The 21,431-nt window shown below is 51.4% G+C and overlaps 7 protein-coding genes across 7 annotated transcripts; 2 read left to right on the forward strand and 5 right to left on the reverse strand.

The window, feature by feature from the left end:
• Positions 1-532: 532 nt before the first annotated feature.
• Positions 533-1,687, reverse strand: Cenpv (Centromere protein V; the record flags this gene model as incomplete). Its single annotated transcript, XM_066130330.1, has 5 exons — positions 533-862; positions 934-1,132; positions 1,186-1,232; positions 1,299-1,373; positions 1,442-1,687. 5 exons carry the CDS (start codon positions 1,685-1,687, stop codon positions 533-535), a joined length of 897 nt encoding a protein of 298 aa, XP_065986306.1.
• Positions 1,688-2,781: 1,094 nt separating this feature from the next.
• Cog3 (Conserved oligomeric Golgi complex subunit 3) lies at positions 2,782-5,336 on the reverse strand (the record flags this gene model as incomplete). Its single annotated transcript, XM_014692213.1, has 5 exons — positions 2,782-3,366; positions 3,423-4,364; positions 4,442-4,781; positions 4,841-5,172; positions 5,226-5,336. The coding sequence occupies 5 exons, from the start codon at positions 5,334-5,336 to the stop codon at positions 2,782-2,784; spliced, it is 2,310 nt and encodes a 769-aa protein (XP_014547699.1).
• Positions 5,337-5,807: 471 nt separating this feature from the next.
• Positions 5,808-7,622, forward strand: FMP25 (the record flags this gene model as incomplete). Its single annotated transcript, XM_014692214.1, has 1 exon — positions 5,808-7,622. The coding sequence occupies one exon, from the start codon at positions 5,808-5,810 to the stop codon at positions 7,620-7,622; it is 1,815 nt and encodes a 604-aa protein (XP_014547700.1).
• A 1,473-nt stretch (positions 7,623-9,095) lies between these two features.
• On the forward strand, positions 9,096-10,553 carry pyp2 (Tyrosine-protein phosphatase 2; the record flags this gene model as incomplete). The annotated part of the gene is made up of 2 exons (XM_014692215.1): positions 9,096-9,444; positions 9,508-10,553. The coding sequence occupies 2 exons, from the start codon at positions 9,096-9,098 to the stop codon at positions 10,551-10,553; spliced, it is 1,395 nt and encodes a 464-aa protein (XP_014547701.1).
• Positions 10,554-11,199: 646 nt separating this feature from the next.
• On the reverse strand, positions 11,200-14,185 carry G6M90_00g043680 (uncharacterized protein; the record flags this gene model as incomplete). Its single annotated transcript, XM_014692216.1, has 3 exons — positions 11,200-13,909; positions 13,978-14,028; positions 14,094-14,185. 3 exons carry the CDS (start codon positions 14,183-14,185, stop codon positions 11,200-11,202), a joined length of 2,853 nt encoding a protein of 950 aa, XP_014547702.1.
• Positions 14,186-16,006: 1,821 nt separating this feature from the next.
• On the reverse strand, positions 16,007-18,938 carry G6M90_00g043690 (uncharacterized protein; the record flags this gene model as incomplete). Its single annotated transcript, XM_014692217.2, has 2 exons — positions 16,007-18,803; positions 18,877-18,938. The coding sequence occupies 2 exons, from the start codon at positions 18,936-18,938 to the stop codon at positions 16,007-16,009; spliced, it is 2,859 nt and encodes a 952-aa protein (XP_014547703.2).
• Positions 18,939-19,276: 338 nt separating this feature from the next.
• On the reverse strand, positions 19,277-20,234 carry PRF1 (Prefoldin subunit 3; the record flags this gene model as incomplete). The annotated part of the gene is made up of 6 exons (XM_066130331.1): positions 19,277-19,399; positions 19,459-19,584; positions 19,639-19,737; positions 19,793-19,904; positions 20,007-20,135; positions 20,203-20,234. The coding sequence occupies 6 exons, from the start codon at positions 20,232-20,234 to the stop codon at positions 19,277-19,279; spliced, it is 621 nt and encodes a 206-aa protein (XP_065986161.1).
• Between the last annotated feature and the right edge of the window lie 1,197 nt (positions 20,235-21,431).

The raw sequence follows: 21,431 nt of genomic DNA on the forward strand, positions 1-21,431 counted from the left end.
TCATGTGGTGTTCCTTCCTGGCAACAGTAGTCATTTTTGGAATGACACCAGTAATCAATTAGGTGCAACACGTTTTGATGTTTTCATCTATTACATTACTCCTTTCTAATTGTATCTTGGTCTCGTCGCAGTCGATTGATGGTTTAAGAAGGGTCGAGAGGCTGCCAGTAGAGTAGCCGCGCAGGAAGGAGCCAGCGGCTGCGGCTAGGGCTCTTGGGGCTCCACCGCCAATCTGATGGGTACTTTTAGTACTTTTGTACAACTTTGTTTCCGCCGTCTGCCATCACAAACAAACGTGTCCAGGCTCAACATACCATATGCATCCTGAACGGAGTATAACTGAAGTTGCAAATACCTACGGCTGGTCTTGCCAAGATCCATCGGGCAGTCTCTGTTCTCCCAGCCATCGTGCTCAAACAACATGCGCAATCCCCGACATCAACACCACAAACTCCACGCTTGCTCAACCTCGACGCACAATCGACCATTCAACATGGCCACTCCCAATCCTTGTCCAACGCACGATGCTCTTTCACGGGTTCTCGTATAGTAGTGGTATCCCTGTATACCCTTTGCCATAGCGCCGGCTCATCTTGGAGATGTCCACCTCGGGCAGCACACGAAGGTTGACAGGGTGGTGACGCCGTGCCCATGCCTCCCACTTCTCGGCTTGTTCCGGGCGCCTGGCTTTCTGTTCCTCATTCTGGTCGGCGTTGTACTCGTTGGTGAGGTTGACACCGCAGATTTTACAAAATGTCTTGTTAAACATGTGCATGGAGAAGGCGTATCGTCCGATATTGGCCGGCTCCTCGGCGTGGAGAACGACCTGCTCGTCGAGGGGGTACATCCAAACGTAACCGTTCTAAAAAGCCGAGTTTCTGCTTAGCGAAGCACGTCCTCTGGGAGTAAACTTGTATGGGGACAGCCATCTACCCGTTCGCAAATGCTGCAATTACATTCGAGGCCGCCGTCTTCAAACGTCTCGTCGAGTGGCTTGCTCATCACCGCGACAGTGACGGCACCACAGTGACAGCCACCTTTGTATAATTTCCCGCCCTCGATATTTGCACTTGGTTCGGCTCCCTTGTGCTCAGGGACTATATACATGGGCTCAACTTTGGCCCAGTCGATCCTTGTGAGAGCCGGTCAGCCGACTTCTCCAAGTGCCCTATTCTTGGTACGAACCGTTCTTTCTGCAGCGCCCACGTATCGACATTTTGAAGGGTATGTACCTGTTTTGTACAGAAAAAAAATTTTAGCACCACGAAAGGAATCAATCTATGCATAGCTACTCTTACATTTATGCCTATTGTTCTGTTGGGAGGCGCCTGTTTAGCCACAGCCATAACTGGGCTTGCGCATGTCGGGCAAAACTACAGTAGCACCACTCGTCAACTCTAGAGACACGGCATGTGAAGGAAGAGATGAAAATTCCATTTACCTTGTGAATACGGTTCTTGGTGTTGAAAGTATAGCTGGAGAGCGTGTCTTCACCCCCCTTGACAATCTTGAAGTGGCCAGTCTCCTGGGCAAGCACCCACAGGTAGCCCTTTTTATGGCAGATGCTGCAATTGCATTGCTTTACTGCCTTGATTTCAGGTAGTTGAACCTCATATACGAATGCCTTGCAGTGGCAGTTGCCGCGATATGTGCGAAGCGGCTGCCGCGTGTTGTCTTCAGAGGCCATTTTGGAGACTTGGAAACACGAAACTGGCCAGTGGACAGCAAAGAGGACACAACGAAAAGAACAGGCCGTTTCGACGACTTATATATAGGCAAGATGCTTTTTAAACAACGGCCCCAACTCCAAGCCAAGGCGACAGGCCTAGGAAGACTCTTTTCGTTTCTGGGCGACAGCTTGGCCTGCTGCGTGAGAACGAATGCCACATCATCTCTGGAGCCTGGAGGCATTGCAACCCAACAGTTGTCCTACGTTACTCCTCGCCTCGCTCCTCACGGATGTCGTGGGTGGCTTCGGATAAGCCGACAGGCAGCCAAAGGCCTGACGCTTGACACCACTACCGGACGTCACGTCTCGGCAATAACCTGTTCTGGTTTTGACAGCTCATGCTTCCCCCGCCATCCATAACATTGAACGAATAACTACCTCGATACCCAGGTACAGGTACATATGCTGGCTGGCAAGCAGATGTACTCTCAAAGTCGGCATATGTTCAACAAACGACCAAAATTGCACCGGTAGCTGTGGGGCATCTTTTCCGATTAATAAATGTTCACTGTCAGTTGGCCTATTGACTCGTCTGAGTCGTTGTGTATCCGGGCTGCGCCTCTGGCGGATATAACAAGTAGATGGACCAACAAGGAGAACCCCGGTCGCCTTCAGCGTCAGCAGTGCGCAATATAATAATACGTTGAGCCAAGAAATAGTTGGCATCTCTTCGGCAAGTGCTTCATGTCAAGTCTTGCTACACATTGCATCCTCTACGCCGACTTGCATATGCATCAGTTGACCACGTCGCGCAGAGCCGCACCATGTTAGTAAACCTCAAACGCTTGGATTCCTGTAGTTGTCTATTCGTGAACGCTTCCCCAGACCCATTTTGTCGGCATAAAAAGCAATCCCATTGCCGCTTATCATCTTCAAGCATTGTCATCATGTGTGCTCTCTTTCGTGATTCTCCATATCTCGTAACCGACTGAGCCCCTGGTGCGTCGACGTCCCAACATGGATGCATCCAGGATTGCCCACTTCAACAACCACAGAGCCGCCAAATCCTTGGCCTCAACCCATATGCGAGGTCCTCGGTTTCGGAGCTGCGACTAATACCGTTTCACACCTTGTTTTTCATCTTTTACATTATTTTGCGCTTGCGCATTGAGCTTGATAGCTTCCTTGAGCTTCGCAATCACTTCAGGCTGATTACTGAATGCCGTATCAAGAATAGACTCCAGCTCAGCCTCCACCTTGGCAATCGGTTTGACCCCGGTTTTGCGGTTCGTTGAATCGTTAATTAGCGTTGCCCACCGCTTTGTGAATGCATAGATTGATTGTCGGAGCAATTCGTCCAGCTGCTCACTCATATCCTCTGCCGTGAGCGTTTTGGCTGTTACGGATGGCGCGCCTCTTGACCAGATTGACCCCCCAAGAATACTGCCAAAGAAGCTTACCCAGTTTGTTGGGCTCAAGGTATCCCATATCTGGCCAAAATGCTGCATAGATTGGGGATGATTACGGATATCGCCTATTTCGAGGGAGACCAATTCGTTCTTTACGATAAGAAGGTTCTTCACCATGAAGAGATCAGGATCCGTGCCGGACTTTAGTGACTGAATTCTTGCTTCAGCTCGCTGGAGTACTCGAATGGTCTCGCGGACAATATTGAACACGACGGAGCTGTTTTTGGACTAAAGCCATGTCAGTTGATTTGATTCATGATCAAAGAGCGCCAATGCCAACTTACCGAGCGTTCCTTTGGCATTGCGTGGTCAAACTTGGACAGTAACTCAATGGCTTTCTTGACAAGTGGATAAGCATTTGACGAAGCAACGCCGTCCACCACTGGGCCAATTTTCAAATCATGGTCTTGTAGGGCGGCTTTGGAAATGGATTTTGTAATTTCCGCGTCAAAGGCATTGTCGGTGAATGGCCAAAGATGATCCACAAGTAATCTTGCCGCATACTCGCGGTGTTTTCGTCCAGAGTAAGACTCTTCCTCATCTTGTTCAGCGACCGAGTATTCATTTGCCAGCCACCCCACAACACTGCAAACCGATTCCAGCTTGGCTGTTTGGAGAACACTCTGCATGGTGTTCCCAAGGGGCGCAATATGACCTGGGTGGACCATCATTGTGTTGATTCCCTTGAGAGCTTGGAAGGCCGATGTCGTTGCTGTATTCCACATTGGTTCTATGCCGAATATTTTCAAAAACAAAGCGTCCTCATTATAAATTCTTTCAAAAAGCTGCTTGACATAGTTGCGAGATGCTGTTTCCACCGAGAGGCTCTTGGCTGCCTTTTGGTACTCTTCCAGGTCACGTTGGGTTATTGTTTTCAAATCTCGGTCCCTCGTGGTCAAATAGGTATGGAACATGTTTGTGGCTGAATTGGCATAAATATCGGCCTTTGTCGAAGATTCCAAGGCTCTACCGTACTGGTCGTATGCATTCCGGACAACTTGTTGTACGTTGGGCAGCAGTGAGTACGTATCAGCAATCATCTCTGCAAAACGACCGTATGCCAAAGCATGGCGAGCAGAGTCGGATGCCGCCGCCGCAACTTGACGAGCAATCTCTGTGGATGACTTTTCCAGGCGAGTGGAAAATCCATGATCCAACAGATGCAAGGCCTTGGTGAGTAGCGCACTGTATCGCGCCAGGTACGTGTCGCGTTCCCGATATGTTTCCTACGAGAATGGGTTAATCACCTGATTGGCCCACAGACAAGATAGGCAAATATTGAGTCGTTTGCAGGTAGACTTACGTGACGGTTCATGAAGTCAATACAAGAATCTATATTGCCGATCAGTGTGCCAAATTCTTCGTCGTCGACCAGTCGACTGGCGCCTGGAGCGTTGAGCCGACGGGTTGCAGTGTCCAAGTAGAGATAATAGTATAAATCGGTTTCAACTTCATCTGCAAGTGTCTTCAATCGTTGTTTCTCTTTTAGAAGACCTTCGCATTGGGCCTGAAACGTCGTCGTCTGTGCATCCACTGATTGGAAGGAGTCCGAAAGAGACGTCAGAAGCGCTAGAGTGGCATCAGCATCATCTATGAGACCGTCGAGATGACGTTCCGTTAGTGAAAGCTGGTCACAGTACAATCTAGGCATTGTCAGAGGTCAGATGCGTGCACGGGCGGTTCTAGATAGTTGCTTCCATACAAATACTCTTGTTGGCTCTCCTCTAACAGTTGCCTTTCAAACGCCTGGTCAAGTGGTTCAGATGCCGAGTAATTTCTATCAGCATCGTCCTCTCCCTTTAACAGCAACGCTTCCCATGCCCTACTCTTCTTGTCAGGCTTCTTCTTGCGTCGCCGTTGGCCATCCTTTGTCAATTGGGCGCGAACGACGTAGTAAAAGTCCGTGTATGAGGCGGCACGGCGAATTATAGTCGGTTCCGGCGGAGTATTAGTGTCTTCCAACTCCTCAAAAACATGGTCTAGCCGTTCGGTCCGCTCGTCCTTCACATCGCCCTGCGATAGATGTAAGCTGTTCTGTACGACAATCAGCTCGAAGATAAGGAAGGCCGGAGGCGGAGAGCACCAACATTTGGCTGTTGAAGTAGCGACTCCTTTCGTCCATGGCTTTGGGACTGGGAAGGCGCGGCTGGTTTCTTTGGCACTTCGGGCACAAAACTGTACCACGAATCTTCATACATGGTGGGCGGAAGCTCTGACGAGTACTCAAGTGCTGGGAGCTCAAGGTGGGCTGCTCGATGCCACGCATGTTGTTCGCGTTAGTTCACACATGGGCGGAAGCAATTGCTCCGTCCACCGATGGACCACTAACCGGTCTGGTGTCCAGCCAGCAGCCAGCAGCCAGCCAGTGACAGTGGGCATAACCCTGGTGGTGTAATCAGGGAATTCACAGCAGTGTTTGGTGCTGAGAGCAACCAAAGGGCCCGCAATAAGTGGCCGTAAGTGGCGGCAACAGGCCCAGAGAACTGCAACTTGACATTCGAACCTCAAGCTTAGCTCAAGCTTCATTCAACATAACTGCTGGAGAGGAGCTCTCATTGACCTGTTCCCGAAGCTGGCTTCGCTTACTGCGGCCTCATCGGAATCTAGCACCCAGCTTCAATACTCCGGTCCTCGCATTGATTCAATCCTCACCTGCCACAAACCCGGCGATGATTTCTTCTAGGGTGGCTCTCAGACGGGCTGGCCATATTCGATGGTCATGCCAACCACGTTTCACTGCCCGCCGCCAATGGGCGCGATATAACAGCGACAGCTCCAAGGGGCCCGCGCATAGGCAAGGCGGAAATCCCTTCGCGCGGGCAGCCGTCTATGCTGGTGTGTTTGGTTTGGCAGCTGCGGGAGCTTATTACTATCCCGAGCTCAAGGAAAGTTTTTCAACAGAAGAAGAAGCTATCGAGCCCTCAAAAGCCCAACCAAGGTTCGAGAAGTCTCGCAGGCAACCCATATCAAAGGAGGATAACCGAGATATCATCAGTTCTCAACACCTGCAGGTCAAGAATAGCTGGGAGCACCCAGGAGTCTATGCTTGGGGGTCAAACAGTGGCAAGGTTATCGACCCGGAGTCTAATGATAAGTACGTCAAGCTGCCCCGACGAATATCCTTCTTCAACGACCAAATCCTCAGGGATTTGAAGCTCACCCATAGTTTTGGGGCGGCCGTCAATGAGAAGGGCGACTTGATTCAATGGGGACTTGGCTTTTCGAGCAGTGACCCGAAGCCGGTGACTACACTGAGGGGCAAGGATCTAGCCAAGATCGAGGTGTCTACTGACCGAATCATTGCCTTGTCTCGAAAGGGTGATGTATACTCTGTCCCATCGTCCAGGGACGATCTGGAAGGCGGGGTTAAGGAGACTCGGCAAAAGAGCTCCTGGTCATTATGGAGCTCTACCGGCAAGGAAGCCATCAACTTCCGCAACCTAACACCAAGTGGCTTGGGCTGGGGCGAGAGGGTTATCGACATCAGCAGCGGACTTGAGCACTGCATTATGTTGACGTCAAAGGGACGTGTCTTCACCGCTGCCTCGAGCGCTATTGCGTATCCCTCCAAGGGTCAGATGGGAATTGCCGGTCTTACTTGGGAAACCCGGCCGAAAGGTCCATACGATCAGCCTCATGAACTCTTGTCGCTAAAGGGCTTTGAAGCGACGGCCATTGCCTCGGGGGACTATCATTCGGTGATTTTGGACAAGCTGGGCAGAATCTTCTCCTTTGGTGACAACACATTTGGCCAGCTCGGATTCACAATGGACTCCGGCCTGCCCTACGCTACCACTCCCTCCATGATTCCTGTCGACAAACTGTATGCCGCCTCGGGGATGGTACCAAAGGCCACGTCTATCAAGGCCGGAGGAACCAACACCTTCTTCACAGTTGATGCTAGCGCGCCAACTACGGCGGTTGAGTCTCGGAGTATGGTTCCAGCCAAGCGGATGCCAGGAACAATTTCTGACCTGTGGGTGTGTGGTCAAGGTGTTGCAGGCACATTAGGGACTGGCAAATGGACTCATGTTTCCATCGCGCCTACAAAGATTAAAGCACTTTCATCTCTTTTTGAGTTTGACGAGGAGACAAACAAGAACGTGCCAATTAAGCTGAAGGCACTCAGTGTTGGAAGTACCCACTGCGCCGCCGTCATGGATAACATAACGAAAACAAACACGTCAAGCAGCGGTTCTGAAAACGAAACGAACTGGGGTGCTGATGTTTTGTTCTGGGGTGGCAATGAATACTACCAATTGGGCACTGGGAAAAGGACGAATATGAACACACCGACATATATTGGACCTTTGGATGGCGGCGAAGGGGATGCAAACAAGAGAAGGAAAGGAGAGATGCACCGCCTCTGCCTTACTCCAAAACAGACGGTTCGTATCGGAGAAGGCGGAAAGGGCCGCAAGGTTACGTTGGAGCAAAAGGTGGAATGCGGCCGGCTGGTTACCGGGGTGTACTCGGCCGTTTAAAATGGCGATACAGGTAAAGGATGAATGACAAAGATTTTTTTTGATTTTTTTTGTATACCCCTTGTACAATACTGGGTTGAGGTTGACCGGGTCATTCGCTCATTTGGTCAGCGGTTTGTTGGGCCAACTGTTATTTTTGGACGCAGAGCTCCTCTCTTCATTCCCAAGCTTTACAGATGGCTAATAGTTGGCTGCTGCCTTGGATAAAAATAGGTTGTATTTGTCTCGGACTTTCTGCTAGTAGTACTACGTATATATATGTCTCAAGTATGGAGGTGAAGTGAGGGTAAGCCAAGTTAACCATGTGACAAATGGAGCAGACAGCATTCGAGTCACATGCATTTAGTATTGTCGACCCGTCGTCAATCGTTACACACGGACCAGGCTGGGCACATTTGATGTAGAACACGGAGAGCCTAAGAATAGCAGCGGGTGGGCTGGGATGTCATGTGTCGGCTAGAGAATGGAAGGATGGTTGCAGAGCGCGGCGGGATGCGGCAACATGCATTTTTATTTAGCACCAAGTGTATGTATCTTTGGAAGTAATCGGCACGAGACGGTTTGAACTGGAGCATTCGGAATGTGAGGCATCTATGTCGGTGCGGTGGGGGTAGTCATTGTACGTTTGACCTGTCGTCAAAGCCTTTGTCTCGAGACAGCGCCAAGTGACAAAATGATGAAATAATCTTTATGCAAATGTTTGCCATGGATTGCCTTTCACGTCCATGGTGTTGCAGGTCTGCACCTCGGCAGCAGCCATCAACCCTGGAGTTGGAGTTGAGGTTTTGTCTGGCCCAGATGTGCCTGCAAAATGCGCGCGCATGCCAAGATTTCAGCCCGTCGCACCTGCCTCCTGGGCTGAGACCAAGACCAAGACCGGGACCGGGACTGAGACCGCCTCAGGTCTGAAGGCCTACCTAGACGGAAATATCCAGACTCACGTAACGCACCAACATTGCATTGAAAGGTCACGATTCGGATCGAGGCCCCGCGACCCACCAGCTGGTCCCTTGGCTTGGCTGCTGGCCTACCGCTCTGGAGTTCATTGGGAGTTCGCCTAGGCGGATGGACGGATGGTGCAGCCTCGGATTTCTCGAACCGTTGTCGATCGGCTCACCAGAAAGTCGGCCCAAGCTTCACCGACTTGATCTCCTTGCGCATCTCATACCAGTCCTCTCTGCTGGCTAGAGGGAATTCAGCCTGGTTGTCCCATCACCTGTCGACCTTGATCTTTTATCCTTTTCTTTTTGGCCCTTCCCCTACCTCTGTCTTTTCTTTTGGGCCGGCATCTTCAGCAACAACTGGCAGCTGCTTCCCTTGTACATACATGTCCCGTGTTCCGCTTCTGCGTCATCCCCAGCCCATAATAGTTACGAGCGCTGTTACGATTTCTGCCCCTGGCCGTTGCTGAATCAGTCATACATTACCGCCTTCGAAACCACCACAAGCCAGCATCTTGACGGAATCCAGAATATGGACAAACTGCCCCGACTACGGCGGAAACCGAAACCTCCAGCCATCGAAACGTCTGTCGATCGCACGAGCAGCGACACCGCCGAAAGCACCTTTACCACCGAAATCACAAGTCAGCCTTCGCCGCAAAAGGCCTCCATGAGGAAGTCACCTTTGCGAAATCTCAAGTTGCGTGTGAATGCTAAGCGCGCGAGAACACACTCTCCAGTTGCTCGGCTATCGAGCTCGCCAGTCGTTGCCGTCTTCAGCCAGGATGGCGTGGCACCCCGGTCTGTCACGGACGAGGGCTCGTCTGTCAATGGTCGACCTCGGCCGATCATGCCGGCCTTCCTAAACACTTCTATGCACGGTTTGTGTTCCTTTCCGGGCGTCCGGCGTCCTGGTTCACTTGCTTGCTAATCGTCCACTCAAGGTATTGAAGCCAAGTTTCAAGAGCTCACGTGGGCCGAGCGCAATCGCCTTGCCCAAGGCGCCAGACCTGATGCTCCTACCAACTTTAGATGGAGTTCCTTTAAGCAAACCGACGGCCTGCAGAGAGGAGTCATGGATCGGTACATAAACATTAAGCCTTGGAATCACAACAGGGTGAAGCTTCAAGTTCCCGAAGAGGAATTCGATTATGTGAACGCGTCAACCATAGTCCTCAACCCGTTGAGTGACAACTCTCTACCGCCGTTACGATATATTGCCATGCAAGGCCCAACACTGCCGTCATTCAACTACGTTTGGAGAATGGTCGCCGAGCAAACATCGTCCCCCGCTGTCATTGTCCAGCTCACAAGCATGACGGAAGGCGGAGCAATCAAATGCAACCAATATTTCCCCGACAGCAAGGAGGACGCGACGTGGGACTTGAACAAGGATAATATTTGGAATGATAACTGGAGAGCGCAGCTTTCATTCGAGTCTTTGGAGGAACTTGCGAACGGCGCAATCGAGAAGCGAAAACTACTACTTGATGTCGAAGGAGAGGCGGAACCGCGGATCGTGTGGCACTTGTTATATACACGTTGGCCCGATTATGGGGTCCCTACGGTCGACGACATGGACAGCTTCTTTGAGTTGATGACCATCTCTCGAGATCATACCGAGCCGTCCAATCCCCGCATAATTCACTGTAGCGCTGGCGTTGGCCGTACCGGGACTTTTATTTCCTTGGAGCATCTAATGCGGGAATTGGACGGAGGCAAGCTCGAGGCGACTGAGACAAACTGCAAGACCCTGCCTGATCTCATTTATGATACTGTCGATAATCTGAGGCAACAGCGGCGTTGCATGGTTCAATCTGAGATCCAATACCGGTTCCTGTATGAGGTGATGAAGAAATTGTGGCAGGACAGGTATGGCGCTGTGCTGGACGGGCACGACGCTGACCGTACGGGGAACAGTGAGCCTGCGGCGAAGAGGCTAGAGGTGGCAGATTCCTTTCCTGTAAGTGACGATGACGACTCTACATGAAACAGACTTGGGTGCAGCTGTAGCGAGGTACACTTTGAAAAGGCATGGCATTCGAGGCGTTTGGGTCACAGGGTATCACGGGGTATCACGGGGTATTTGCACAGGATTTATACGCAGCGGGATGAAGCCACGCGTGTTGAGCCTGGCTGGTTGTGTGGAGCATCGAATCTGGGCCTTGCCCCTGGAATATATTTAGAGATGGGCTGGCAATTATATTACTTGTTCACCCCGTCCCTTGGTCTGTTTGTAAGTTGAAGGTTTTGAGCCGCGTTTGTATATTTTATGCGGGAATATAGACGGGCCGCAGTGCCAGCCTGACACATGGGTAGTTATTGCAAATAGAGCTGACGGCCAGCAAAACGGCGGTAAATGACAACAAAAATTCTGTTCTTTCACGGATTGCACTCTATTAAGCATAGTCTATGTAAATCCAACGCTCAATTATTCTTCAAGCAAAATCTTCTAAATGCATCTCAAGTAAAGTACGAAATGATCACATATGCCAAGGTATTACCACCCATATAAACAGTATAAACAATAAACAAGCCGTTTTCGCATCGATCTGTTTTCCCACTGTGTGCTATGTCCAAAATACATGTGCTCCTGATTATTTGGTTGATGTGCAAAACGCGCTCCTTTCCACCCTTTAATTATGAGCTGTCACTGTAACCGTCTCCTTCTGCGTGTCGGTCACTGTGACGGTTACAAACACCGACACCGTAGGCGTACCGTTGTTAACGATAGTCGTCATCGATGGGTCGGCATCGGGGCCTCCAGCGTTCCTTGTCACAGCGGCTGGCGCGCTGGCGGTTGTTGATGTTGTTCCGTCGTCGAGGGGGCGGAGGAACAGTTTGGTTGAGTTTGGTGGTGGGAGACTGGTGGGCTTGTCGAAGGTTTGTGTGATGACCACTTGGGTTGGTTGGATGGAGGACGAGGTTGTGGGAGGGGAAGGGCTGGGCGTGGTGGTTGGCGTTGGTAGAGGAGTGGTTGTCTCTAGCGAAGGGAGAACAGGCGTCGTTGCCTCTGGTAGTGGTGTGGTAGTTGTTGTTGAAGGGGAGAGGATAGGTATTGTTGTTACTGGTAGTGATGATTGAGTAGTTGTTGAAGCAGAGGGGGCCGAAGGGGTATATTCTATCAAGGTTGACGTTGATGTCGATATTAATGTCGGCGCCGACAAAGACGACGCCGTTGGTGTTGGCTGGGACTCAGACTGGGCTGATGAAGATCCACCCACTTCCGGCTGGGGGCTCAGAACAAGCGTAGGTGTAGATGACTTATTCGTAACGGTGCGGACTTCCGTACGTGTAACAACCGGTCTCCTTGTCTCGGTTATAAACGTCGTACGCATGCTCCTCGGCCCGGTGCTCTGCTCCGGCCCAAGAATCCCCTGGGCATATGCAGGATCGTAACAGCCTATTTTTGCACCCCTGACATTGGTCATGGGCAACGCATAGCACTTTTGCCCCTGAGGACAGGCATCGAGATTAAAAGCCCCATTGCTACAAGAGCCCAGCTGGCCGGATATACAGGCCGTTTGGGACCCCGAACAGGAGGACTGGGGTGTGAGCGAGGAGAAGACGCTGTTGAGGTCTTTGGCCTGCGCGAGGTTGGAGGCGTAGACAGATGCAGGAATGGTTGTGGTGGCGGTTGGGAAGCTGGAAAATGCAGTTGGGACTTTGGAGTCCGGCTGGCCGGTGGGGGTTACTGTGATTGTTGTTGTGGGCGACGATGTGGCCGTGCCTGTCGACTGTGATCCCTGTTGTTCAGTGGATGATGATGATGTTGTTGTGAGTCCTGGGAGAGTTACGGTTGGCAACCCCGTAGGATTTGAAGCATCACCTGTGTTGCTGGTTTGCGGAGGACCAGATGTAAGAGTCGAAACTGTCGCAGTAGGCTCTGAAGTTCCTATGGTTGTCGAGCCAGGTACATTCTGAGTTGTCTGGCCATTGCTTGGGGCAGACGACGTACTGAAGTCCGTAGATGATGCCGAGGTAGTTGGCTCGCTCTGAGAGCTCGTGATGAACTCTTTCACGGAAGTGGTGGTGGCAGATGACCCCAGAGTGTTTCCTGTAGAACCGTATTGATCTGTAGTCGACTGGGTGGTCGCTGTGTTAAAGAGATCACTTTGTGTAGTGGAGATTGAGTTGTTCTCACGACTCGTGATGAACTGTGCCCCAGAAGTGGTGGCAGACGCTCCAAGCGGTGTTGTTAGATCACCTCCACCCGTAACGAGCGACGCAACAGTCGTGTTCAGAGGGAATTGACGTGTAGTCACGATAGGTGTGGTAGTTGGCCCTGTGATGGAGTACGACTGGCTGGTCAATGTCCCCGTCGCGGGAGTTGTGGTGCCAGAGCCTGGAGCCCCTGTTTGCGATGATGTCTGACTTGTTAGGTCAGAGATAGCCGTAGCTGTGCCAGGGCCAAGGACGTTTGTTGGAGCTGAGTTGGGAGAGGATGAGCCCCCTGTGCCAGTGCCTGTGTCTGTGCCGGACCCGGGAATTGTGAGTGAGCTTGGGACAGACGAGGTACCTGTGGTTGCAGTGGCCCGAGAGGTTGTCTCAAAGATCATGTTCGAAGTTGGCGTTGTGACGCCGCCGGAGGTGGTTGTTGTTCGACTAGCAGCCTCAGTCGTTGGCAAAGTCGAGGGGGTTGCCAGCAACCCTGGCGCCGTTGTCGTAGGCAGTCCAGTGGCACCCACATCACCAGCTGTTATTGTTGAACTTGCAGTTGCTGTTGTTGTGGGAGTAGTGACAACAGCTGTCTGTGCTGTACCGGCTGTAGGCGTCGGTGCTATGCTCGTTGTAGTCGTTGGTTCCAGACCGAGTACACTCGTTGGCTGCGCACCGAGTATAGCAGTTGGAGATGTACCAACCGCACCCGTGGCCGTCGGGTCCGTGCCGAGTACAGCAGTCGGAAATGTACTGGCTGTAGTAGCTGGGGATGAGGCGATTGTGTTCGTCGGTCCCACACCGAACACGCTGCTTGGAGATGTGCCGGGCACAGTCGTCGGTGCTGCACCAGGCGTGCTTGTCGTCGTTGCTACACCCGTAGACTCGGAAATAGAATGACCACCGCTAGACAAAGCTGGCCCTGTGGCAGCGTTAGTCGAGGACTCCCCTGCAGCATGTGTCGTCTGTCCCGATCCGAGCACCGCCGTAGTAGAGCCACTTGTAGGAACAGCCCCCAAAGGGTCTGTAGTAGGAGTATCCGTCGACTGTCCCGGATGGGCCGTAGACTCCGTCGTGGGATGCAAAGAATCAGGGAGCGAAGCAGACGCAGACGGAGTCGGAGTCGGGGGTCCCGAATTTGGTCCCGGGGTAGATGCCACGGGCACGCCCGTCGTCAGCGGATTCGATCTACAACTCAAAGTCAGTCTCACGGCACACAATATTTCTTGCTACGCCTATTTCTTCTTCCATTATACCTATTTGAGTCAGGCACGCCTGTCGGAGCAGTTGTCTCGTCACGGGGGATTCTACACATCGGTTAGTCCTCAACTCTACCACACAACAGTCAACGCAACTCAACCGCCAAACATACACATTATATGCCCGTCTAATAGGACCAGCCTGGGCGGTTTGAGAGCTTAAAAGTAGGTACGTCGCCGCAGCGACATACACTTTGAAGCGCATACTTGTTGCTTTCGCTCTCTGTTGGACAAGTCGTTTCTATCAAGATGAAGTTGAGATGGCTTGATGGAAAAGTCCGAAGGGTTCTCAAAACAGTAGCGATCGGCGAGATGCCAGAACCTAGTATCGAAATAGATGAAAGAGAGGAGTTGAGTTTCAACCAGAGAAGATAGACGGCAAAGGGAAGTAAATGGCGACCGTGGGCAATTGCTGGTTGACTCTTGTTGTCTTTTCGATCTCGAAAACCAAGTCACTATTGAAGTAGCACAACACGCTGTGTCTCCAAAACGTAGTTGAACAAGGGAAAGTACACAAGAAAGGGAAAAAAAAGAAGGAACAAGTCAATGAAGAGGCCAATATGAAGGCCCTGGTGCAACAATGGAAGAAGAGGCACTGAAGAGTATAGAGCGAGACAATAGGCCAGGAGCCTCGAGTACTAGTTGAGAACAGAGAAGGAGGGCGGGCTTCAGACAAGGAAAATCAAGAGCGAAATGTTCAAAGGCAAGACGAAGGAGAGGGGAAAAAACAGGTTGAAAGACACCGGCTTCTTCCACGTAAGAGATGCTGTGAACACCAACCAAGCCACTGGCAAAGACGAAACCAACAAAGAACGGCTACAAGACGTGAAAGAGAGGATGATGCAAGAACAAGGGGATCGACGCTGTGCGTCCATTTTGTATTCTGCATGCATCGCGGAATCCTGGCTTCCCATCAACCCTCTGCCAGAGTGTCTACGACGGCAAGGCTGGGCCAAGCAAGCAGGTGAAATGAGAGCGACCTGCGGGCCGCTACCTGACACCCCGGGGAGCATGGCAGCTTCACAATCGAGATTGAAGATGTTTGGGCACATCATGGCCAATGCTTTTGTGCGAGGACGGCAAAGGGCGAGCCGGGAAGGGAGGGCATCCCTGCGTCGTGTAGATGTACTTGACCGAAAGACTCAGCAACGCACACGATGCACATGCGCGCGGCTCCCGTGGTCGTGCCGGCTTGGGGAACCATACTGCTAGTATCTGCAGTGCAGTTTCGGATTGATGGGACGATGGGACGTTGGAACGACGGGGCCACGGCGAACCATGCGGGCAGAAAGGCAGCGGCTGTGCTCGAAATGTTTCTAAAGTTGGAAACGAGACGTCGACGGCCAATCACCAGGACCTCGGGAGCCTGACCTGGTGCAGCCTGGGGGCTGGGTCTGCGGCGCTTGCGGCGGTGCTGTCGCCTATGAGGCCCTGCACCAGAGGCAAGTGGCAGACAGACCTTGTACATCACCATTTGCACGTCAAACCGTCGTGTCTGGTCCACGAAAGATGCTTTGATTCTGTCGACTCAATATCAAGAGCTTCCTGTGGCTGCCACTGGCACATGCTAGGGCCGGGTCTTCTTTCTTTCTTCTTTCTCTTTTTCCTTGCCTTTGTTTTAATTCCGTTGTTGCTCCATCTTTACGTCGCGCCTTCTCGTTTTTGCCGCCAACTTTCCTAGATGGTCAACATTTCAGGCCCACGCCGCTTCTCATTGGTTGCCGCGCATGAATCCCTGCCAGCAATTTTCACAGCAGCCCCAACCATCGATGCAGCCAGTGTTAGTTAAGGGAAGCACATCTGGGGGCTGAAGCACCGCACATGGCGCACCTGCTGCTTCAACTGCCTATGTGTATGCATGGGTATATACGGAGCATGATTCCTTTCATCTTAATCTTACACATGCGCACAGCAGCCGCCTCGTATTCACGGTTGCCCAACCCGTCCTTGTCGACTGCCGGCATACCACCATGCCATGGTCCTCTTCTCATCACCATCATCCTCTCTTCCTATCCGGCCCGTAGCTCTAGTTTCTCGTTTGCCGAGACTCTTTGTTCCCATCTCGAGCCAATTCTATTACCCGTCTCAAGGTGCTGATGGATTCATCATGGTGTACTTCGGCGTATGTCTTCACAGCCTCGTCGTCTGGCCAGGTCCAGTTCAACCCGGAATCCGCCAGCGTTTGTAGGAGCGTTGACACCCTGCCGTTTCCCAGCATCGGCTCTGCCACCAATCGAAAAACGCACAGCGTCTCGAAAAAGTCTGCCTGTGGCGGAGCCTCATCCATCTCATTCACGGCCGATGCCACGTTGAATTGGCCCCATTGTTGTATCAGCCACTCCAGCAGCCGCCCCATTTCTTCAAACTCGCCCAGATATCCCAGCGTCAGCATGTAGTCGTGAGCATGGTCACTTCGGGCCGCATCCCTGCGAGAATTCATGGCTTCTAGCGGTGCTATCTGGTACCCATCAAGATATGCTTGGGCGTGGCGCTCCCTCTGCTCGAGCGTCCAGAACATGTACTTTATTCGCGCCTTGGCTTCTTTCAGGAGTAGCACTTCGGCCCCCGCCATCGGGAAAGAATCTTCCTGTCCTAGTCCCTGATGCAGTAGACTCCGACGAGGGTGCGCATTATCCACACTTGCCATGCACATCTGGTAGAAAAGCGCTTGCGTCAGTGGGCTCTTTGCAAGTGCTTCTTTCTCAGCATCCTTTGTGAATACACTATTCAGCTGTTGTCGCACGGCCTTTCGAACACCTTTGTGGAACTGAGTAAATGTTGACAACTGGACTCCGTCCACCTTCTCGATTGCATCCATCACTCTCAACATCAAATCAAGTTGTTGATGCAGCGAGATCCTCAGAGCATGGTGGTGTCGCGATAATTCCTTTAAAATAGTGCCCCACATGAAGGGAGCCCATCGAGACTGTTCATGGCTCAACCTTGATTCCGCGAGGCGTATAACATGTTGAAGTTGATTGCCTGCGCGTCGCCCTTCCACTCGCAGGCATACTTGGAGATACGCTGCGAATAACCCCATCCCAACTAGCCTCAGAAGCCCGGCATCGGGCTCTTCGGCAATAAGATTTCGAATGATTCGACTCTTCTCGGGGCTGTCACGTAAATACTGATGAGCTATCTCCAAAGAAGCAGCATTGGCGACAAGAATACAAAGACAGGAGCCATCAGGCTCAACTCCATTGAGTCTCATATGTTGGTAGAGCTCAGATATACTCGGAGGCCGCAAGCGTGCTCTTTCAAACTCGGCCAGATTAGCCTCATGTTGGGTAGGAAAGTTCAAGGCTTTGTCACCGGGCGATATGCTGCCGTCTGGCTCAACTTCTCGCAGCACTAGCTTCTCAAACATGGCCGAATACTGATGCAGACCTGGCTTCATCCCTTCTTTTGGTGGGTTGCGGAACCGATCCCAAGCTTCTTGTGCATTCCGCGTGGCGCGGATAGATGCCTCCCACACTCCAATTCTTCGGCGTTTCGAAATCATTGCTCTCTGTTGAATAGTTGGCGTTCCATCTTGTGTCATGCCTTGCAATATGTCCACCGCATCGTCGACTTCGTCTTTGGCAAATCCAGCCTCTTGCATGAGCATGCCTGCACTTACAGCGCGGCTCCAGTTGTCTTCTGGATCGGTACGTTCATCCATTCCGTGGCCTGGCTGCAAATAGGGAGGCCAGCTCGATGCGTGTCTGGCTGCGCTGTATACTTCTGCATGATTCTTGGCCTGGCCTGATAACACTTCTCGAATCGCCCGGAATCCACCTCTATCCACAAGCAATGGTTTTGACAGGCCTGCCGACATCGACAAGAGAATTCTCTGCGCCTCCCAGAAATAAGCGTTGGGTGTGGATCTTTGGGCCACGTGGACATGTGGCAGAGGTCGTAATATTTGCAAGCATCCATTGAAAATATCACATTGTGTTGTAAATACTTTCCTTTCGCCTTGAGCAGAAATCGGCATGTTCTGAATATATTGTGCAGCCGAATCAGCCAGCTTCACCACAAATCTGGGCTCTAGCCGGCGGCAGTGGTGGACTAGTAGTCGCATAATTAAGTTGAAGTTTGCTCGGTCAATATCCAGCATCTTTTCTGACCCGTCTCTACTACTTTGACGGTTGCCCTCCGATATGGTGTTATCCGCTCTTCGGTTGTTGTAATAGGCGTGTGAGGACTCAATCATTCTCTGCAACGTGACTGGATCGCTAATACCGGACGACTGGCGGAGCAGGAAGTGGAATATGAATAAGGGGACTGACGTAGGTTCCTCCAGATATCTCTTGCACCTTTCTTCATCGTTTTGCCCTCGTAAAATATACACATATCGCCCGATAGCCTTTTGGGTATGGCCTGCAAGAGACGGGTGTTTTAGTATGGTTTTGTTCTCTTGTAGCGTCGGAAGAAGCTCCAACAATCCGCTTTCGCCGGCCGACTGAAGCTCTTCCTGTCGCAGAATCTCTTGCAGGAGGAGAATAGGCAGTCTTATCGTTCGAAACCTGGCGATTCTTTTCCTCCAGGAGTCTGCGTATGGGTTTTTTCCAAGTACTTTCTCCAGTAGCTGGCTAGAGGGCATGTGCTCCAGTAATTGTCTCGTAGAGTTTCGCACAATTGATGGACCATGGAACCTCGTGCCGTCAGGTCGAGTGCGGCGTCTTGGCCCGTCGGATGTCGCATGTCGCAGGTTGTTTTGCTTTGCAAATGCCCTTTGCGGCCCAACCTTTGGGCCGGTGCCCGTCAGACTCGTAGATACTATGTTATCTGCTACAGCTGCTCCGGCACCATTTACGCGGAGATCTTGAGATATCGAGCGACTGGATAACTGAATACACACAAACTTGATTAGCTTTCTAGATCACGAGCAGATATGGTCGAACTGGGTCATACAACAGCTTGTTGGAGCACTCGGAGCGGCATGCGCCGCCGTCGGCCAAGCTCTCTCGAGGCATTTCTCAGCATGCCTCCTCATAATTTCACAAGTTGCATCAGCATTGGTCGTGTAGTCACTGGAGATGCGCCGTGTAAAGATGGGTTGGAGGCGGGAAAAGATGGTTCGCACCCTGTGCACGAATTGGCACACATGCAAAAAGTCGTGTCCCCACACTTACCCTGGACCCGATAGCCCTTCTTTTGGCATCGTGATTGCATCTCAGGGCATACGGCGAATATTCTAAATTTCACGGTGCTTTTATTTCCACCCTATTATAGACAATATGAAAGTTGAAATCATCAGGTGTCTTTCTTTCGAGGCAGTGCTGACCAAGCTTGATAACGGATCCTGACAACCCTAGTTCTTAGAAGGGCCTGTCTTCTCACCGGACTGACCTTTGGTAACCTCTTCCCCTGACTTGTCTTTACGCTTTTGTACCACTTCCCAATTATAAACTCTCGCTGTCGCAACTTCCATGGTCTAGATGGTGTGTTAGTTCAAAGTGTGCTAGTAGATCGGGGATCAGTCATAATACTCACGGTGATCTGCTCGCGTAAAAAATCCAAATCCTCCTCGCAGTGTGACAAACTTGTCTTTGCAGTGGCTAGTTTTGAACTCAACAGCGTCTCGGCTTCATCTGTAGTGTATGAAAGCATCACGTTGGCCTGAAGCCACAGTCAGCACTGATTGGAATTACTGGGGTCATGTATTATGCGCACCCCAAGCCAAATATAGACCTCGCTCGTTGCAGGGACATTCGCTCTTGAATATAATGTTTCGTTGAGTTCGAATGTCGTTTCTATGGGTTCGGTTTCGTCCTGCATCGCCTCCACGTCAGACTCGGACAATGACTTGCAAGGTTCAATTCCTTACTTTGCGGAGCTTCAAGAACCTGACTGTATCTAATGTTTTTTGGATCTCGGGTATCTTGTCTTTCAGACCTGCCATTCGGCGCTGGAGATTCATTTCCATAAACTGATACTTCCTACAGTGTATTGATGTCAGTGAAGGCCGCCTTCCAACTTGATCTGGTTGCAATCTTGAAAACCTTGGCGACGTCTTTCTTCGAAACAACGAGTTGACTCACGAAATCATCTCCTGGAAGCTCCGTAATGTGGGCTCGACTTCCTCCCGGGTAGCGACATAGTCCTCGACCCTGTCCACGAAAGGGGCGTTGGGAATACCGCGCGGGTTGGTGGCAGTCCCATCGTTGCCGCTGGAATGAGGCTGTGTCAGCATATACGACGGAGTCATTAGCTCGTCAAGACGATCTGGGAACATACATTGACGCCGGCGCCCTGCCTGCGGTTGCCATCTTTGTTGGCCTGTCTCCAGTCAGTGCAAAGTAAGATTTGGAGCTTTGAAGCTGCCCACCTGCGACAGACGGCTTTGGCCAGTGGGCTGCTCACCGAGGTGAGCAGGTCGAGGTGGGGTAGCCTGACCGATGGTGGACCATTGTGTCGCTCTTGGAGCAGGATTGGGGGACGCCAACATGACCATCTATCTAACATGGGAGTTTCTTGTGGCAGCGAGTCAATTTAAGTTGCTCAAATACCTAGGTACTCATGTATAATGGCCCCTAGCTGTTTTCTTATGAGCCTACTTTAAAGTTACCGCTTAAATGACAGCTATTAGGTATAGTTTAAACATGTACCAACTCTGCGCACGATTAGCATTTAAAGACAGTGATGACGCACCAAAAGAGGCACTGGAAAGGTCGTTCAAAGATGATACGTGGCGTAAGCCTTGAGGCTCCATCGACCGCAAACGGCACAATCGAATAATCCTGAGATAATACATGCGTTCGGCTCTGGAGTACACCCACACTCAGTGCGCGGCGAAGAACCGAGAGGCGTAGCAGCTGTAAAGTCTTAGCTTTGAAGTTCCTTGTATACTTAAGTACCTGCCCAAGTAAGGGTATCGTGCAACAGCATCTATGTAAGACTTATATATTAATGCCTTTGAACAAACATAAAAGCCTTGGATATACCTGCCTCGCAGCACCTCTTAGTAAGAGTTGCTAGGTTTCCATTCCATTACAAGATGCCACCACCAGCTACAGATGGCAAGGACGACATTTACAAAGGGCCAGTCCCCTAATCACGGTCTGGAGCGTCAGGACTTGCATCCGATTCCAAAAGCATTGAAATGGAGAATACTGAAAAGCACTCCGCCGCCAGTCCCAGACATACGGGAGCGGCCCCTCAGCAGCAGACGAGCAATGGCATAGAGGAGGGCAAATGAGATGGCAAGAAAGCCAAACACGACGCTGATAAGAGAACCGAGGAGGAGGCTGGTAGAAGAGCTAAAGAAGAAGCTGATAGATTGGCCAAGGGAGAAAATGCACAGCCAACACCGACCGGCGGGAGCCACCCCTAACAACAGTAATCAATGATGTAGATATGGAGGCTAGCCGTGAGCGCTGTGTGTGTCATATCCCGCGCTGACCAGCACACCTGTCCTATGACTTCTATTGTTGCTGTTGCTGTCATTGTGCCAGGCAACGACCGAT

The sequence above is a fragment of the Metarhizium brunneum genome, chromosome 2 (assembly GCF_013426205.1).
Source record: "Metarhizium brunneum chromosome 2, complete sequence".
Lineage (NCBI taxonomy): Eukaryota > Fungi > Ascomycota > Sordariomycetes > Hypocreales > Clavicipitaceae > Metarhizium > Metarhizium brunneum.